The 17,540-nt window shown below is 51.6% G+C and overlaps 7 protein-coding genes across 7 annotated transcripts; 4 read left to right on the top strand and 3 right to left on the bottom strand.

Moving 5' to 3' along the window:
* Positions 1–202: 202 nt before the first annotated feature.
* BDV17DRAFT_67624 (SYLF and SH3 domain-containing protein) lies at positions 203–2,331 on the bottom strand. Its single transcript, XM_073764942.1, has 4 exons — positions 2,077–2,331; positions 1,878–1,981; positions 750–1,816; positions 203–696 (listed from the first exon to the last, which is right to left on the bottom strand). The coding sequence occupies exons 1-4, from the start codon at positions 2,117–2,119 to the stop codon at positions 678–680; spliced, it is 1,233 nt and encodes a 410-aa protein (XP_073620589.1). The 5' UTR covers positions 2,120–2,331; the 3' UTR covers positions 203–677.
* Positions 2,332–2,588: 257 nt separating this feature from the next.
* On the top strand, positions 2,589–5,124 carry gem1 (ERMES complex Ca(2+)-binding regulatory GTPase GEM1). The gene is made up of 2 exons (XM_073756326.1): positions 2,589–2,882; positions 2,933–5,124. Exons 1-2 carry the CDS (start codon positions 2,873–2,875, stop codon positions 4,822–4,824), a joined length of 1,902 nt encoding a protein of 633 aa, XP_073620588.1. The 5' UTR covers positions 2,589–2,872; the 3' UTR covers positions 4,825–5,124.
* Positions 5,125–5,163: 39 nt separating this feature from the next.
* BDV17DRAFT_250440 (WD40 repeat domain-containing protein) lies at positions 5,164–7,986 on the top strand. The gene is made up of 7 exons (XM_073756325.1): positions 5,164–5,620; positions 5,768–5,910; positions 6,012–6,948; positions 6,998–7,283; positions 7,342–7,542; positions 7,594–7,669; positions 7,727–7,986. Exons 1-7 carry the CDS (start codon positions 5,616–5,618, stop codon positions 7,834–7,836), a joined length of 1,758 nt encoding a protein of 585 aa, XP_073620587.1. The 5' UTR covers positions 5,164–5,615; the 3' UTR covers positions 7,837–7,986.
* A 302-nt stretch (positions 7,987–8,288) lies between these two features.
* Positions 8,289–12,553, top strand: BDV17DRAFT_278882 (WD40 repeat-like protein; the record flags this gene model as incomplete). Its single annotated transcript, XM_073759618.1, has 9 exons — positions 8,289–8,471; positions 8,610–8,736; positions 8,804–9,108; positions 9,877–10,183; positions 10,272–10,692; positions 11,044–11,205; positions 11,364–11,490; positions 11,605–11,922; positions 12,128–12,553. 9 exons carry the CDS (start codon positions 8,289–8,291, stop codon positions 12,551–12,553), a joined length of 2,376 nt encoding a protein of 791 aa, XP_073620586.1.
* Positions 12,554–13,024: 471 nt separating this feature from the next.
* Positions 13,025–14,978, bottom strand: BDV17DRAFT_67496 (TPR domain protein). Its single transcript, XM_073764938.1, has one exon. The coding sequence runs from the start codon at positions 14,668–14,670 to the stop codon at positions 13,090–13,092; it is 1,581 nt and encodes a 526-aa protein (XP_073620585.1). The 5' UTR covers positions 14,671–14,978; the 3' UTR covers positions 13,025–13,089.
* A 10-nt stretch (positions 14,979–14,988) lies between these two features.
* BDV17DRAFT_286566 (SOS response-associated peptidase) lies at positions 14,989–16,262 on the top strand (the record flags this gene model as incomplete). Its single annotated transcript, XM_073760931.1, has 3 exons — positions 14,989–15,015; positions 15,065–15,587; positions 15,640–16,262. The coding sequence occupies 3 exons, from the start codon at positions 14,989–14,991 to the stop codon at positions 16,260–16,262; spliced, it is 1,173 nt and encodes a 390-aa protein (XP_073620584.1).
* Positions 16,263–16,331: 69 nt separating this feature from the next.
* On the bottom strand, positions 16,332–17,507 carry BDV17DRAFT_67544 (uncharacterized protein). The gene is made up of 4 exons (XM_073764941.1): positions 17,177–17,507; positions 16,726–17,123; positions 16,519–16,677; positions 16,332–16,467 (listed from the first exon to the last, which is right to left on the bottom strand). The coding sequence occupies exons 1-4, from the start codon at positions 17,261–17,263 to the stop codon at positions 16,401–16,403; spliced, it is 711 nt and encodes a 236-aa protein (XP_073620583.1). The 5' UTR covers positions 17,264–17,507; the 3' UTR covers positions 16,332–16,400.
* Positions 17,508–17,540: the final 33 nt, after the last annotated feature.

Raw genomic sequence — 17,540 nt, 5'->3', positions numbered from 1 at the left:
CTGCAGCAGGGATGCTGTTGTCGCGGTGTCCGCTGGTGGCTTGATTGATTTGTTCTGGGTGTTTTGTGAAAAATGCACGCCCTGATAGACATATATTTAGGTGCAATGGGGTGGGTTTCTGCGGTTTCTGCGGTGTACCCTAGCCGTAGTCCCTGAGTGTTCGGCGCAGGTTCTAAGTCTCCCTTGCAGAGAAGGCAATTCATCAAGTAGCCAGTAGACGAAATTGAACTATATCTGACGCAGTAAGGCACAGGTGCCTTGGCCAGCTGGAAGATGACGCTTATCTAGGTCTCGCTTTTTTATTCTAGAAACAAGCCTGCGATTGGAATGACGGGAACTATCCATGGATATATCGAGGGCAGCACAATAAACAGCAAAGTCAAGTAGACAGAAGAAAAATTCAAAAGAAAAGAAAAAAAAGGAGAATGAAATCGATTTTGTTGGATACGCAATCATTGGTGTTGCTTGCTCTTTCCTCGAAAGTGCCCGAACCACCTTCCAACTCCGATGCTTACGCGAGAAAAGAGAATCTCGGGGCCAAACGGAAGACAATACTCGAAGACATCCAAGGCAACTGGAACGCACTGGATCCATGGGATAGAAATAGACAAAGAATAGGTATAGAGGATAGGGTCCGAGGTCATGAATTTCGTCAAACCAATATCTTGGTCAAGAGTCTAAGCATCAACGTAGTTACTGATGAAGCAAGTTAGCAAGCAATTTATTCAATAGGCCAAATAGTCACTTACGCAGGGAATATGCCAACGCGGTCCCCAATCCGCCCCGTCCACCAATCCTCTTTCTTCTCGGTGCGTTTGACGATTGTAATGACCTCCCCCTTCTTGAAGCCCAAATCACCGTCTTGGTCGGCGTCAAATGTGTAGAGCGCGATAGCTTGGTCCTCACGCAGTGGAGCAGCTCCTCCAGTGCGCTGCCCAAAAACGGGCTTCGGCGCTGTAGGACGACTGGGCTTGCGGTCAGAGTACACGTAGTCGTCGTCATAGGTGTTGCTCCGGGGGCGATTGTATGAGTCGAAGGTATCGTTGCGGCTGGGAAAGCGGCCGGTGGAGGAGCGGCTTAAGCCTCCAGCGGGCCGGTCATATACATCATCAGCCCACGTTGTCGCACGGCGTGGGCGATCGCGATATTCGTAGTCATCTCCAGAAGGATCGTTGTATCCGGTCCGATCGCGGCGTATTCCCTCACCGAATGCATCTCCTCGGCGGCCCTCCCAGACCACATCATCATGACGGTCATCGTATACTGGAATATCGTTGTACATAGAGTCACCGTTCATGCGCACGCCGTAGAAAGCACGGGAGTTCAGCACCCGCATGAGTGGCTCCGCGGCAGGCGGAGGCGGAACCGTACCACTGAGGAGCTGACGGGCAGACACTCGGCTGTTGTAAAGCTTCTCATTGGCGTCCCTACGCTCAACCAGCATGCTTCCCTCTAAACTGACTCCAGCAAAAAGACCTTTGGTCTTAGAATATGAGAATACAGCCGCCACACCCTTAGTGCTTGCTGCACCAGCCGCTTCAGCGTTTCGACCAACCGGTCCAGCGGCAAGCGAAACGTTACCTCCCAGCGTTAGGGTACCGGCCTGGGAGAATGTGCGAACAGCGGAAGCATCGTTGAGAATGAAGACGAAATCGGTCAACTCGAACCCAATCTGACCTCCGAAGCCAGCGCCGGCGGTTGCGATAGCGGATGGCGCGGACCATGACCCATCGCCTAGTCGGGCGACGACGATACCGGAACCAAATCGACCAGAGCCTAGGAACCCGGCTTTCAGGACAGTCAAGATAGCAAGACCCTAGGAACGAATTGTCAGCCATCGTGGTGCCATCAATGTCATGAGCGTCCATAGTCCATACCTTAGCGCCAGCCAATATCTCGGGCGGAATGACCTTGTCAGGCCCAAACGCTTGTCGTGGGTCAACGAAAGATGCAAGGATTTTCCCAGCCTTTCGGCATTCACCTGTTTTGCAGGACAAAAACGAGGTCAGCAGTCAGCTCATACGTCGACTGCGGGTAACTGCGGGGAAGCCTGAGGCGGAGATGGAGACGACTTACTCGACATGGACGAGGGGAGAGGGTTGTGGATTCCAAGAGGCATCTTGAAACACGCTCGTCGGGCTGACAAGGAGTAGAGACCTTGGAGGGAGGAGAAGAGGCCGAGAGAACGAGAGATGGTCGTTTAGTCGCAAGGTTGGGGACCAGATCGTGCCAAATGGGAGGAGCCGGAAGTGGAGCTAAGAATGGACGCTGAGCCGCTGACTCTTCTCCGTTCAACTTGCGCTTCACAAATGACTGGCGACAGTTGAGGTTATGAGGAGAACTGATTGAGAGTGATAATGCACTACTTAGGCTGTTGCTCGAGAATGCAGTAGAAGTTCGTTGACTAATGATATATTGCCAGACAAACAGTGCCGAATGGCTCGTCAGATGCGGGCAGGCTGCCCAGTGTGGCTGAGTCGCTCGAGGCAAGATATCGGTTAATGGATACGGTTACCTAGTGGATTCTAGTTATGAGCACAGCTTTAGACAGTGTATAATGGCCGGGCTAAATAAACGTATCGATAGACTTCGTCTGTGATTGAGGCTCGATGCAGGCTTAATCTTCGAGCTGCATGTTCTCTGGTAATTACGTAGTTGTTCAAGCCTGAGGCTGCGACTAACCGCACAGCCACGGGAGCGGAACCACGGCGAAATCGCCCAAACTTCCGCGCAGACAATTGCTGCGGTGTCCTCGACTGAGTTGTCCCTGGCTCGCGGCCATATCTCTGGCGTTTCCCACCAGAGCTCATTTTCAGCAATGATTTGAGAAGCCCGGGATCCTTGTCCAAAAAATCGCGTCTGTTATTCTCAAATGGCTACAGGTTGGAATCTGTCTGAACCGGTCTCCGAGAAAGGTACTGACATCTCTTAGTGCGGATCTGTGTTTGTGGGGATGAGGGAACGGGAAAGTCCAGCCTCATCACCTCCCTCGTGAAAGGCGTCTTTGTGACGAACAAGATCCAACCTGTTCTACCCCAGATTACCATCCCTCCTACGATCGGGACCCCCGAGAATGTCACGACAACGACGGTGGTCGACACCTCCGCCCTCCCGCAGGAGCGGAGCAACCTGGCAAGGGAGATTCGGAAGTCAAATGTGATTTTGCTTGTATACTCTGACCACTATAGCTACGAAAGGGTGGCTCTCTTTTGGCTACCGCACTTCCGCTCTCTCGGTGTGAATGTGCCGGTAGTGCTCTGTGCCAACAAGTCTGATCTTGCCGCCGATCACACGGAGACACAGGTCATCGAGGACGAGATGTTGCCGTTAATGTCAGAGTTCAAGGAGATCGATTCATGTATTCGGACCAGCGCTCGCGAACATCGCAACGTCAACGAGGCCTTCTTCCTCTGCCAGAAAGCGGTTACACACCCCATTGCCCCCATCTTCGACGCAAAAGAGTCTGCCTTGAAGCCAGCGGCTGTCGCAGCTTTACAGCGCATTTTCTATCTAAGTGATAAGGACCGGGATGGTTACTTGTCCGATAAAGAAATCAAAGACTTCCAGATGAGATGCTTCGAGAAACCGCTGAGCGAGGAAGACTTGGTTCATATCAAGGAAACGATACAAAAAACGCACGGTGGTTCAGTGACTCCGTCCGGAATAGACTGCCGAGGATTTATACATCTCAATAAGATGTATGCCGAGAAAGGACGGCACGAGACAGTCTGGATCATACTTCGTGCTTTTCAATACACTGATAGCCTTTCTCTGCAAGAGAGCTATCTCCATCCGAGGTTCGAGGTACCCCCGTTCGCGTCGGCGGAACTGTCGCCGGAAGGATATCGATTCTTTGTCAATTTGTTCCTCCTTTCAGATAAAGACAATGATGGTGGGCTTAACGATGCTGAATTGGCATCTCTGTTTTCTCCGACGCCAGGATTGCCGTCCCCTTGGGCCGACGGCTCATTCCCATCGTGCACTGTCCGAAACGAAGCAGGTCACGTCACTCTTCAGGGATGGTTAGCACAGTGGAGTATGACAACTTTCAGGTCGCCCAAGACAACTTTAGAGTATTTGGCCTATTTGGGATTTGAGTCTTCCGATAGGAGCAATCCCTCCACCACGGCGGCTCTCAAGGTCACAAGACCACGCAAGCGAAGAAAGCGTCCTGGACGGGTGGGTCGCAATGTGGTGCTTGGCCACATAGTTGGAGCACCAGGGTCGGGCAAATCTGCTCTCCTTGATGCTTTCCTGTCGCGCGGATTTAGTGCTACCTATCATCCGACCATCCAGCCGCGAACGGCGGTCAACACCGTTGAGCTACCGGGTGGTAAACAATGCTACCTCATAATGGACGAGCTTGGAGAGCTAGAACCTGCCATACTTGAGAATCAAGCGAAGCTGCTGGATCAGTGCGATGTGGTTGTATATACATACGATTCGTCAGACCCCGACTCATTTGCACATATTCCCGCGCTCAGGGCGAAGTACCCGCACCTGGAGGAGCTTCCAAGTGTGTTTGTCGCGCTCAAGGCTGATTTAGACCGCACGACTCAACGCGCCGAACATCAGCCTCACGATTATACAGCTTTGTTGAATATGCCCGGCCCACCGCTCCATGTGAGCGTCACATGGAACTCGATTCAAGAGGTGTTTGTGCACATCGCGGAAGCGGCAATGGAGCCCAGCACAGCATTCCCACGAAATGAGGAGGATGTGGAGGGCAAATGGATGTCGTGGGGAATTGCCCTGGGGGCGGTGGTTTGCGCTGGAGCTGCTGCGGTTATGATCTGGCGACGAGTTAGTGGTAGTGGAGCTTAGGTCCTGGTCAAGGACGCGTTTGCGATGATCTTTGAGTTCGATACCCCGATTATGATTTCTTGTCTTGCTTTGGATAGATTTAATTTAGGATGCAAGCATTGACTGTACATGCATCATGTGCAGTACGCCGAGCTGCCGGTCTTCTGTTTATACTCGATATGTGGGTTTACATAGAACCTCAAGCTCTGCTCGAAGCTGGCTATCACAGTGCCACTAATATAGGCTCGAATAATTTATTATTGAATGCAGCTGAGCACAAGCCTCTATCTCTCCCTTTTCTCCTCACCTGCTGTCATGTCCAAACTCAAACCCCAACTGTAGCGCCTAGGCTGCCCCACGCCCAAGTTCCACCAACCAGCCACACCAAAGTTCCCCGGAATTCCACCGGCCTGGTCAAGACGCCAAAGCCCAGCACTGCCTCTCCGGTTCCTGCGGCTTCCCTGCGGAGACATTCTGTCTCCTCTTCTCTCCTTTCTTCTCTCTTGAAGCTTGCGTCCGCCTGCTGTGTCTTTCTCTGAATGTTCCACGGCATTGCGTCCTCCGTTCACGATTTGTCTATCTGACCGTCGGGCTTACGCCGAGAACTGCGCGTGCCTTGCGCGAACAGTCAGAGAGCGCAGCAGGCTGCGGCAGTAATACTTTCTCCTCGTGCACCGTCGCGTTGAGCCCACTGGCTACATCTTCACTTCAGTAACAAGATACAGCGTCGATTCCTGCTCTGGAGGATTTGACGCTAGCTGAGCGACTACGCGCTATCTTCTCTCGCAAACTTCTTCGCCTATCACGCCACAATGTTGTAAGTATCAATCAGGATTCATTATCTTACAGTCATTGTACCCTGCTGGACGCTGTCAGAAATTCGGAGTTTATTCTGTTTGGCTGGCCGTCGTTATCAGAGGTGCCTGCAGCTCTTTATAGCTTTACATTAACTTTGCGCATATAGTGTCCTTCCCCCACCCCCGCCTCGCTATACCGTCCCGGTTGCCTATGCAGCCGGAGCTTCGAATGGCATGGCAGTACCCATCGTGGAGACCAACAATATCATTACCCATCCGGAGAAGGGTTGCCCGCTGCAGGCGGGAGAAGGTGCGTCTGAATATCCGCGAACAGGCGCAGGTTCTACACCGCGGCGCAATTGTGTACCGGTCTCCCATTTTTATTGTTGCTAACAGTGGGTACGTTTCCAGGAACTTATCAACTCCAGGACGACCTGCATCTAGCTACCCCTCCCCCGCATCCCTCTGAAGCGCCGATCATCAATCCGAACCCACTCGCAACAAATCCCAACCCTCCCACATCCGGCGTCAAGCTATCACTAATTAGCCTTGGTTCTCGAAACAAGACAACCTTCCCGGCGAAATTGACTGTTACTTCACGACCGTTCGGAGATGGAAACAATGCTCTGGCGGCACCGCCTGTAAAAGACCCTTCCAAGAAGCGGAAACCCAAGAACAATATCATCAAGAGCAGCTCGTCATTCGTTTCCCGGGTCATTATTCACGAGGCGAATAACAAGCGTTTGGCCGACCGCGATCCGGAAGGTCTGTTTGCCTTTGCGAACATCAATCGCGCATTCCAATGGCTAGACCTGAGTTCAAAGCACAAAGACGAGCCGCTGTCGAAGATTCTCTTCACCAAGGCGCATATGATAAGTCACGATGTCAACGAAACAACCAAAAGCTCAACGCATATCGACGTGGTCATGGGATCGTCAGCCGGGGATATTTTCTGGTACGAGCCAATGTCTCAGAAGTATGCCCGGATCAACAAAAACGGAGTTATAAATAACTCTCCAGTAACTCATGTCAAATGGATACCGGGATCAGAAAGCTTGTTTCTCGCAGCGCATGAGAACGGTAAATTGGTGGTGTACGATAAGGAGAAGGAGGATGCTCTGTTAAGCCCAGAGCTACCCGAGCAGTCCACGGAATCAGTCAAATCGGCCAACTGGTCCTTGCAGGTGTTGAAGTCTGTCAACTCCAAGAACCAGAAGACAAATCCAGTCGCGGTCTGGAAGTTGGCTAATCAGAAGATCACCCAGTTTGCGTTTTCTCCGGATCACAGGCACCTAGCTATAGTTCTGGAAGATGGGTCTTTGCGCCTCATGGACTATCTTCAAGAAGAGTGAGTTCTGTTGCGCCTTCGCTGGAAGAAAAGCTAATGGATCGTCCAGGGTCCTTGATGTCTTCCGGAGTTACTATGGAGGGTTCACGTGCATTTGCTGGTCACCAGATGGAAAATACATTGTCACTGGTGGTCAAGATGATCTAGTCACTATCTGGTCATTACCGGAACGCAAGATCGTCGCACGGTGTCAGGGCCACGACTCCTGGGTTTCTGCCGTGGCTTTTGACCCATGGCGATCTGATGAGCGAACATACAGAATCGGCAGTGTCGGTGACGATTGTAATCTGTTGCTTTGGGATTTCAGCGTCGGCATGCTACATCGACCGAAAGTAGTACGTGAGAATTCCATTGACGGGAACCTTAACCATCTAACCACTTTTCGTCTATTAGCATCATCAAGCGAGCGCTCGCCATCGTACGAGCCTGGTTGCGACAAATCCACAACAGCTCAGCCGTCACAGGGCCGACAGTTCAGGGAGAATGAGGTCGGACTCTCAGCGAACTGCCGCCGACAGCGAAACTGCATCCGATGGACCTGTCCAGCATCCTGTTGAATCACGGGCAGGCACGGCTTTACTGCCTCCAATCATGGTCCGTTATCTTCTTCAACGCTTTTACGAAATTGTGCTAAGATTGTCACAGTCCAAAGCCGTTGGTGAAGACCCTATCTGCTGGCTAGGTTTCCAGGAAGACACGATCATGACCTCGTCACTAGAAGGTATGCTGGCTCGATCATTCATTCCACGTCAACATCGCTAATGAGATGGATTCACAGGTCACATTCGTACTTGGGACCGGCCACGGGAGAATATTAGTGACAACTACGGGGGTCAGGGTTCGTCTGTAGCAGGATCCGGTCCCGCGACCTCGTCTCTGGGGTCGTAGTGGTTGTAGTGAGGGCTGCCATAAGTAACATTAGTGAATTACTGTAAATATGCACATAGCCTGTCTGAATCATACTGTTCGAGCGTGTTCTGGAAATATAGTTCAGAGTATGTTCACTTTATTATCTTTCACAACAAGCCTGACGAGTGGAATCTCTTGGGGATACTGCAAAGGGCTGGAACAAACATATAAAGTGTACGAAACCGCATGACCAGTAGAAATTCGAAAGAAGTTAGTTATCTGAATTTCAATTCATAGAGTACTAAGACATCCAGTGCATGCTGTGGTTCTTGTATGCTCCGGATCATTATTCTCCCGATCTCCCGAACGGCGGACGCGGCGTGGCATCCACAATCGCATGCAGTATGGACAGCCTGGAGCTTTCACTAGTAGTCGGACTCGGCGATCAAGTACCCTCGATCAACAACCACCACACCAATTCCCAATCCATGATGAGGTCGTCCCTCAGTCTCCTCTTCCTCCTTTTCGTGCAGATTTCCTCCGCTCTGAAATTCGATATCCTTGCTGGAAAGGGCGAGAGATGTATACGCAACTTCGTCCAGAAGGACCAGCTCGTTGTTGTCACTGCGATTGTTGATGGAACGAGAGGGGATGGGCAGATGGTTAATATGCATGTATGTGGGATCTTGATTTTTTGGGGGTGTCGGGGTTGGGGGATCGGTTGCGGACTTCGATGTCAATGGACTCGATCTCCCCCGGAGCCGAAGCCCTGTTCTGAAAGTCGCTTGGTGCTGACGGTTATCTTTGGACAGATCAAAGACGCAATGGGCAATGACCACGGACGGCCGAAGGATGTTGTTGGCGAGACTCGCCAGGCGTTCACCTCTCCCGGCGACACCACCTTTGACGTCTGCTTCGAGAACACTCTAGTCAACCGCCGTACGTTCCGCCCTCTGGTCTCTACGCCTCAAAATCGTTGTCAGAGAACTAACATAACCCCATATAGGTGGCGTCGCGAACCCCCACCGAGCGATCGAGCTCGATGTCGACATCGGCGCCGATGCGCGTGACTGGTCCAGCATCCAGGCTCAGGAGAAGCTCAAGCCCATCGAGACAGACCTCCGCCGGATCGAAGAGATCGTTGCTGAAGTCGTTAGTGATATGGAATATCTCCGTGCCCGTGAACACAAGCTCCGCGATACCAATGAGAGCACCAACGAGCGTGTGAAGTGGTTCGCCTTCGGAACGATGGGCATGTTGGTTGGTCTGGGTGTCTGGCAGGTTATTTACCTGCGGGCTTACTTCCGGTGCGTTCTTTCGGCTTCGGGAATATATGACTCTGAGCTTAATGCTAACGGTTTTGTTCATATAGGTCCAAACATCTCATTTAGTCTGCTTCTGAAGCGCTATGTTGTGGAGGAGACCGCGGGGCGTGGGTTTTGTACTTATGACGAAATATGGAGTCTCGATGCATTTGTTGCGTGCTTCTCACCTGATGCCTCCTCGGATATTTCACGGTATACTGTTCGAATACTCATGATTATTATTATGACACTATGCATATGGAGATTTGTAGGTTATTCTGGTCCGCAGGATCTTGGCCTGTAGCACATGAAGCGGCACACGTTCGGTCCTTGTACGCGTAGCTTCAGCCGAATAAGCATAGATATACTCCTAGTGACTCAAGACCGCAACTATCAAGCATCGTTCTAGGCTGATGTGTGTTTTGAAATTCATCTCTCCGGTTGGTGTCTGCCCGCTGCAAACCCGACAAACACCACAGCGCCCGTGCCTCGGATGATGTCAGTCCCGCATAATCATCTAGCTCAATTCATCCTAATCTCAAAATTTCGCCCTTCTTTCTCCAGATCTTCTAGGATTTTTTCTCTGAATATTAAATCACAAGCTACAATGTCTACAATCCGTTTAGCTCCCCGCCTAGCCCGGCCCTCAACATCACCAATTCCGCTCACAACGAGACTTACGACTGCAACTCGTCCCTTCGGAAGCTCGGCAGTTCGCGCGCAAGACCGCAACAGCAAAGATGGCGAAGGTCGCCAGCACTCAACAGCACCTAAGCACCGTGCTCATCAGACAGAGAAGCCGCCCAACCCAATAGTGCCGAACACAACTTCAACAATGACTAAGGATTTCCCTAAAGTCGGGCAGAACAACGCGCCGCCGGAGATGCTGAGCTCAGTTGATCCGAAGTTCAAGCCGGTCGATACGTACCCGGGGAAGATTGAGCACTTTACAGGTGGAAGGCAGGAGCCTGGGGCGCAGAAGCCGGAGCTTGGTGTTGGTGAGATGGAGGGCATTACGTTTAAGGTTGAGCCGCTTAAGCGAACTGGGGAGGATGTTTCGACTATGAGGGCGCGCTTGCTGTGTTAGTATTTCCTCAGCCAACGCTCTCTACCTCCAATGAGTGATGAGAAGTGATGCGGTTTAGAATGGAAGCTAACTCGCCAACACAGACCAGAGCAGGAAGCGAGGAATTTTAGAGTCCGACCTGCTAATGTCTACCTTTGCCGACGTCTATCTCAAGGATATGACCAAAGAGCAACTGGAGGAGTACGACCGCTTCCTCGACGAGAATGACTGGGACATTTACTACTGGGCCACCCAGGAACCTCCTACGGAAGGAGATGCCTCAAACGTCCCCAAGGACACTCCGACAGAGACATGGAAGCAGACAGGAGCTAAGAGCGGCGAGTGGGCGCAGACAGTCGGTGCTTTCAAGGCTGCGTACCGACCTGTGCCGTCGCGGTGGGCCGAGTCTGATGTCTTGAGGCTGCTAAGGCAGCATGTGCGGGATAACAGCGCGACTGGTTTCCATGCGGCGAAGGAAAAAAAGACCGGCGTCAAGGGCCTGAACAGGATGCCTGACATCAAGACGTTTAACAACTGAGTTGGTGCTCGGATTGACAGTCCGTTGCGAGAGATAGCTTTGTACAGTATGTAGACTAGGGATAACTGACGTGTACCAGGCTAATAAAATGCTGGATTTGAAACGGGTATATATAGTGCTTGTATAATTGAATATGCTATAATTGAACTGTCAACAACATTTCCAGCTAGTCATCTGTTCCAAAGTACGTTGTTGTTCCTATGAGTATAGATCGTTAGTTATATAGTCACGTGACTCGCTTAGCTTAGGGTTGCGGTCCACACATTCAGCGACTGCGGTAAGCTCGTCACGTTAGGGCTCCTCCATCTTCGAAGGCTGTGATTTTATTCCCAGCGCAGAGTCTACGACAATTGCTCCGCCCGCGTTCATTCTCCTCTCCTCTCTCGCGGCCCCCTTCCATCGTCCTCCCAAACTCCGATCATGGCTGAGCAGCTGGTTCTTCGCGGCACCCTCGAGGGTCACAATGGCTGGGTTACTTCCCTGGCTACCTCTCTGGAGAAGTAAGGGCACCGATCGATGATTTGCACATGGATGGAATGCGTATGCGGATCTACATACGCACTTGTGTTGTGTGTATTTCGGTATACGTATCGCATACATGGTTTTTGTGTTGGTTGTGCATGGACAATGGTTCTGACTTGAGCTCTTTTTTCGATAGCCCCAACATGCTGCTTTCTGGCAGTCGCGACAAGACCCTGATCATCTGGAACCTTACCCGCGACGAGAACGCCTACGGTTACCCCAAGCGCAGCCTTGAGGGCCACTCTCACATCGTCTCCGACTGTGTATGCCTCCCCCGAATATCCCACTCCCGATAAAAGCCGAATAGTGTGCTGGAAGCGGGGGTTTGATATGAAAAGTGGTCAGGTTGGCTGATGCGTGTGCTTGGGAATTTATAGGTTATCTCCTCCGACGGTGCCTACGCTCTGTCCGCCTCCTGGGACAAGTCCCTCCGTCTGTGGGAGCTCTCCTCCGGTCAGACCACCCGCACTTTCGTCGGCCACACCAACGATGTCCTCTCCGTTTCCTTCTCCGCCGACAACCGCCAGATCGTTTCCGGTTCCCGTGACCGCACCATCAAGCTCTGGAACACCCTCGGAGACTGCAAGTACACCATTACCGACAAGGGCCACACCGAGTGGGTTTCTTGCGTGCGCTTCAGCCCCAACCCCCAGAACCCCGTCATCGTCTCCGCTGGCTGGGATAAGCTTGTCAAGGTACGTTTGCGAAATTTTCGTTCTGCATTTTCTCCTCAGTCAGTCCAATGATGTTTGCATATTCTACGTATTTGCTACTTCAGAGCCTTATGGCCATGAGACAAAAATTCACCCAATGCCTGATGGTCACGACAACCTTTTTTCGTTTTGCCTTGCATTTCCAACGTCCAAATCTTGGAAGCCTGCAACTAACGAAAAACAACAGGTTTGGGAGCTCGCCTCCTGCCGCCTCCAGACCGACCACATCGGTCACTCCGGCTACATCAACACCGTCACCATCTCCCCCGATGGCTCTCTCTGCGCCTCCGGCGGCAAGGACGGTGTCACCATGCTCTGGGACCTGAACGAGTCCAAGCACCTCTACTCCCTCCACGCCGGCGACGAGATCCACGCCCTCGTCTTCTCCCCCAACCGCTACTGGCTGTGCGCTGCCACCTCCAGCAGCATCACCATCTTCGACCTCGAGAAGAAGAGCAAGGTCGACGAGCTCAAGCCCGAGTACATCGAGAAGGGCAAGAAGAGCCGCGAGCCTGAGTGTGTTTCTCTCGCTTGGTCTGCTGACGGCCAGACTCTGTTCGCTGGTTACACTGACAACAAGATCCGCGCTTGGGGCGTTATGTCGCGGGCGTAGATTGGATCTGTGGATCTGTAGATCGGAGTGGAGTGGAGATGAGTAGGAGAGGGAAATGACTGACAAAATAATCTCGTCAAGGTTGTGAGGACCGAGGAGAAGAATGAAGAAAGATAAAGCCTTTCAAAGCTTTTATTTTGTTTGATATCAAATTTTTTTATCACATTATCATCATCTCCTTGTTCTATCCCCCACCTCAACCCCCCTCCACACCAAAAATCGGGCAGGCATTGGTTGGGATTGTATGAGCCATGAGCAATGACCATCTAAAAATGGCATAAAATTTTCTGTTACGCAAGTGTTGAGTACGTAGACATGTAAAAATGTAGGCTTTGCTGTAGTCAGATATTTAGAGTAGCACGAAGATCTACGAGTAGGTTATATATATATATACCTGCATGGCTATCATCGCCACGTAACTCTACTAGGTTGAAACCTGAAAGAGACAGAGCCATATATGCCAAGATGAAGGTTTATATGCGATGAAATATATATGATATTGTACAAGCTTGCAACAGCCGGCGACGACGCCCAGATCAGCGGGACCCCTTTGATTTCTTCAATATGTCATTATAAGCCTCCTTCGTTGTTGAAACGAACTCAGCAGTACCCTCTGCCCTGTGTCTCTCCGCAGTGGTAAGCGCACCTTTATACCACTTCTTAGCCTCCTCTATCTTCCCCTGTGCCTCGAAAAACTCGCCAAGGATATGCTTAGCCACAACACAACTCGAATGACACAGTTCGTCCCGTTCGGTCTCGGGAATTTTGTTGGTCACTTCAAGAGCCAACTTTGCCATATTACTCCCATTATCCATAACTTTGGCTGCCAGGGCCTGAGCCTCCTCATTTCCATACATCCTCAGCCTCAGCGAGTGCTTGCCCGTTACCGTCGCAATGTTTGTGATTATGCTCACCTGTTGGCAGCTTGGTTTGCCACCCTCATCTTCTTGGAGCAGTTCCGCAGAGCGGAACCAGAGCGAAATGGCAAGGTCTTCTTTATCGCTCATTGAATAGGCTTGTGCGAGGTCGAGGAGGGTCATAGCGACTTCAGACCGAGTGAGGTAGGGGAATTTAGAGTCGGCTTCTTCGCCATCGCGCATGTTACCACCGCTGACAGGGAGGCCAGAGGCTTCACGGTACGCGAGTTCCTTCATGCTGATATCAACGGCTGCTTCTCTGGCTGCCTCGGCCTTTTTGGAGTCCTGAATATGGTCGCTATCGTAGAGGTCTGCAAGCTTGATTGAGATACCGACGGCCTTCTTGATACCCTTGTCTCGCTGTGTTTCTTCCCATTTGGCATTCTCTTGCATCTTCTCATAAGTCTCGACAACATCCGGGTTGTCGATCTCAAGTTTAGGTTGCACAGCCGTGGGAGACTTGCGCTGAGCCTCCTCCTTCTTGGCCTTTAACTCCTGTAATGTCTTTGCGTGCTTCTCATGCTCCTCCTTCTTCTTGGCCGCCTCCTTTCGCCCTTCCTCAACCCATTCCAGAATATCGCGTTTCGTCTTCTCCAATGAGGCAATCGCCGACCCCATTACGCCTGCCTTCTCCATCATGTCCACAGCCGTGAGTCTAATTCCCAACACCTCATCCGAAAATTTGTGCATACCAGCCTCTTGCGCAGCCTTTAATGCTAGATTGAAATGCTTCACAGCCTCCCGCGGCTGGAGGTCAATCTCGGTGTAAAACAGCGCTTGGCGTAATTCCCTCGCTACTTCTGGGGGGAAATCGTGGAGCTTCGGTACGTAGTGGGTTACCTCGAGCCAGATGGCATAGGCGAGTCCAAGCGACGCAATGGAGAGTAAAAAGAGAGTGAAAGGGAGGAAAATCGGGTTCTTGCGCCAGATTCCCTTACATGCTTGTTTGATGTCGAGGCGGAGGCGCTGGAGGCGGGAGAGGGATCGCGTTTGCTGGAATACATTGGAGACATGACGGGGGATAACGGGACGTGTCGACTGAGTCTGTGTGTATAGGCTGAAATTTCTGAATATTGGTTGATGCTGTAGTGGCCGTAAGTGGGTTGAGAATGCGATGAATCGTGAGGGGAGTCTGGGTGTTCGGTGAGTGCGGAGAAAGGCGCTGCTTGTGCGGCGAGCAGCCGCTGCGCTGAGCATCATTGACAATGGAATCCGGTGTCAAGTAGCAGGTAATGAGTCAGGTAGAAGTATAGTCTCTGCGTAGACGCGCGTGCGCTTGTCTGATTCCAATGGTGGTTTGATGAAGGAGAGGTGAAGTTGGCAAAAGAATTTAAGTGAGCGGAACCGATTCGCTATGACGTTCAAGGCACCTGGAGGTTCTGAACTACCACTGCCTGCAGCTCCTCACCTTTTCCACCTTCGATTACTACAAGTTTTCTCTTTCTTTACCTCGCATTTTCAGCTCTTCTCGAATCTGTCAGGGATTACTCAATATCACCCACTCGCATTGTTCTCAAGATGTGCGGCCGGTACGCCCTAGGCGTAGTATGTTCCCCAGCACCTATGCCTCGGACTACCAAACTAATTCAGCCAGCGAATGAACTTCGTTCGTCGTCGCCTTCAGGAGCAAGGCATGCCAGTCGATGAAATGCCCGAAGATGACGATGTCCGAGAAACTTATAATTTCGCCCCAGGCAACATTGGCGCTGTCTACCGCGCCGACGTTCCAGATGGCAACGAGAATACAGAGCCTCAAGCAGAAACAGAACAAGGACCTGCAGAACCTACTGATGCAACCGAGCCTAACTCGTCGGAGTCAGCCACAAAGTCCGCCCATTACAAACTGCAAAGCATGAAATGGGGCCTGGTCCCCTTCTGGACGAAGCGACAGCCGGACTACGGTAGCCTCATGCGAACCATCAACTGCCGCGACGACTCGCTGATTGAAGAACGCGGAATGTGGACGTCCATGAAGCGGAAGAAGCGCTGTGTTGTTGTCTGCCAGGGGTACTATGAGTGGGAGAAAAGAGGCAAGGACAAGATCCCGCATTATACGCGGCGGAGGGATGAGGACTTGATGTACTTTGCCGGGCTTTGGGACTGTGTTTCATATGAGGGTAAGTGAGATGTCTTCTTTTGGTACGTCGACTTGAGCTAACAAGCGGCAAGGCTCTGATGAAAAGCTCTACACATATACGGTCATTACGACCTCGGCGCGCCCATCATTGAGCTGGCTGCATGACCGGATGCCGGTAATCCTGGACCCAAAGAGTGAGGCCTGGAATGCCTGGCTGGACCCTAAGCGGACAAGTTGGTCCAAAGACCTCCAGGCGGCTCTCAAGCCGTACGAAGGAGAGCTCGAGTGTTATCAAGTCCCCAAGGAGGTTGGGAAAGTCGGAAACAACTCGCCGGATTTCATAGTGCCCATCGACAGTAAAGAAAATAAGAGTAACATCGCCAATTTCTTCGCAAACGCGAAGAAGAGTGAGCCGACAAAAGAAGAAGGCGAGGGCGTCGCAGCGAAGAAAGAGGATGACAAGGCGCAGCCTGGCGCCGGAGTCAAGAGAGAGTATTCGGATGGTGTTGAAGATGCCACGAACGGAGAGACAAAGAAGCAGAAGACGCAGGCTTCACCTTCATCTTCACCTACGAAACCTTCAGCACAAGGGCCTGCTGCGAAACAGAAGCAGATGCGCAGCGCGACGCATAATCAGAAGCCGTCGAAGAAGCCCGGATCCAAGAAGGCAACCAAGGGGACTCCACGGATAACCAACTTCTTCTTCTCCAAATAGAGAACAGCATTCACGACGAAACGCAATGACGATTGGATTTAGCCTGGGATAGGAGTTCGAGGATGTATGCCGACTGTCCAGCAGGGCGACTATAATACATTTTGGGATATGGTACAGATATAGTCATTGGTGGACAGGCTATTGCGCTTCTTGTTCGCGTAGCTTCTGGACTAACTTCTCCCTAAGGAATGGGCTCAAGCCGAGACTGCATGTCTTGTTAGTCATACCGAGCAGTGGGAGTATGAGGTCTACTTACATTCCATCCCGCGTGATAATGCGATAAGTTCCTGGTCTCATCAGTAAGAAGGCTAGCCAAAAGTCGGACCAGGACATACCACTCGCTTGATAATTCCCGGTACCGCCTACAAATTGCCCATCACCATCGACTTCCAAGCTACCGAAGATGTCCTCAGGCCTGTACCATTAGCACTCTTTCCCAACTTCAGTCTCCAGGAACACCTACCATGCAATCCGCCCATACTCAGGAGGTCGCCGATTATCCGACAAATGTATCCAACCTCCCCTCCCAGCAGACCCAGCACCACCTTGACCGCTAGCACCGCTGGTAAAGTCTACATCACCGCGGCGTTTACGAGGCCGCTGTCCCGGCATAAGAACGCCGCCGGAGGCAACGTTCGCACCCGACGTAGAAACCATGACCTGTGCCTGGGAGATTGCGTCGGGGTCTTGGTGTCCATGCTCTGAGATGACTTCTTGGAGGGTCTCTAGGAACTTGGGGTTTTCGCGGAAGGAATCGGGAGTGGGAGGTAGCTTTGAGGTTATTCCAATGGATAGGTCCGCAGCGGATGGTTCAGATGGCAGAAGGGACAGGATGTGAGCTCCATTACTGGGAAACACATACTGGAATGGTGTCAGTGAGATATAATCCAGGAAGTTAGTCTTGGTCTACCCACAATGTGAGGATGTCCTTCTAATGTGGACAAAGATCGGATCTGGGTCCATGTCGGGATTTGACGCGTAAGAGGCCTGACGCTCCACATGATATACCAGGAAGAGAACCTTGATCTTCTCACGATCCGAGCAAAAGATGAACTGAGCGTCGTTGTCTCTTTGAGCGTAGCTGCAGCTTAACTATTTCTGATGACGTAGAGACAAACAGGACAAACTCATGTGACTCCACTTTTATTTCCGCGCGCCTTCCATCGAGCTGGATCGTTCTACGTATCGTCTGTTGGCCATTGTGGTGGGATGAGCGAGTTGGACTCCATAGCTCATTAGGGGCAGTCTTGTTTAGCATTCTTTATCCTCTTTTACTCC

The sequence above is a fragment of the Aspergillus undulatus genome (genome assembly GCF_047715775.1).
Source record: "Aspergillus undulatus strain CBS 261.88 unplaced genomic scaffold BDV17scaffold_2, whole genome shotgun sequence".
NCBI lineage: Eukaryota > Fungi > Ascomycota > Eurotiomycetes > Eurotiales > Aspergillaceae > Aspergillus > Aspergillus undulatus.
The sequence above is the reverse complement of the archived record's forward strand: the minus strand, read 5'-3'. Positions and strand labels throughout refer to the sequence as shown.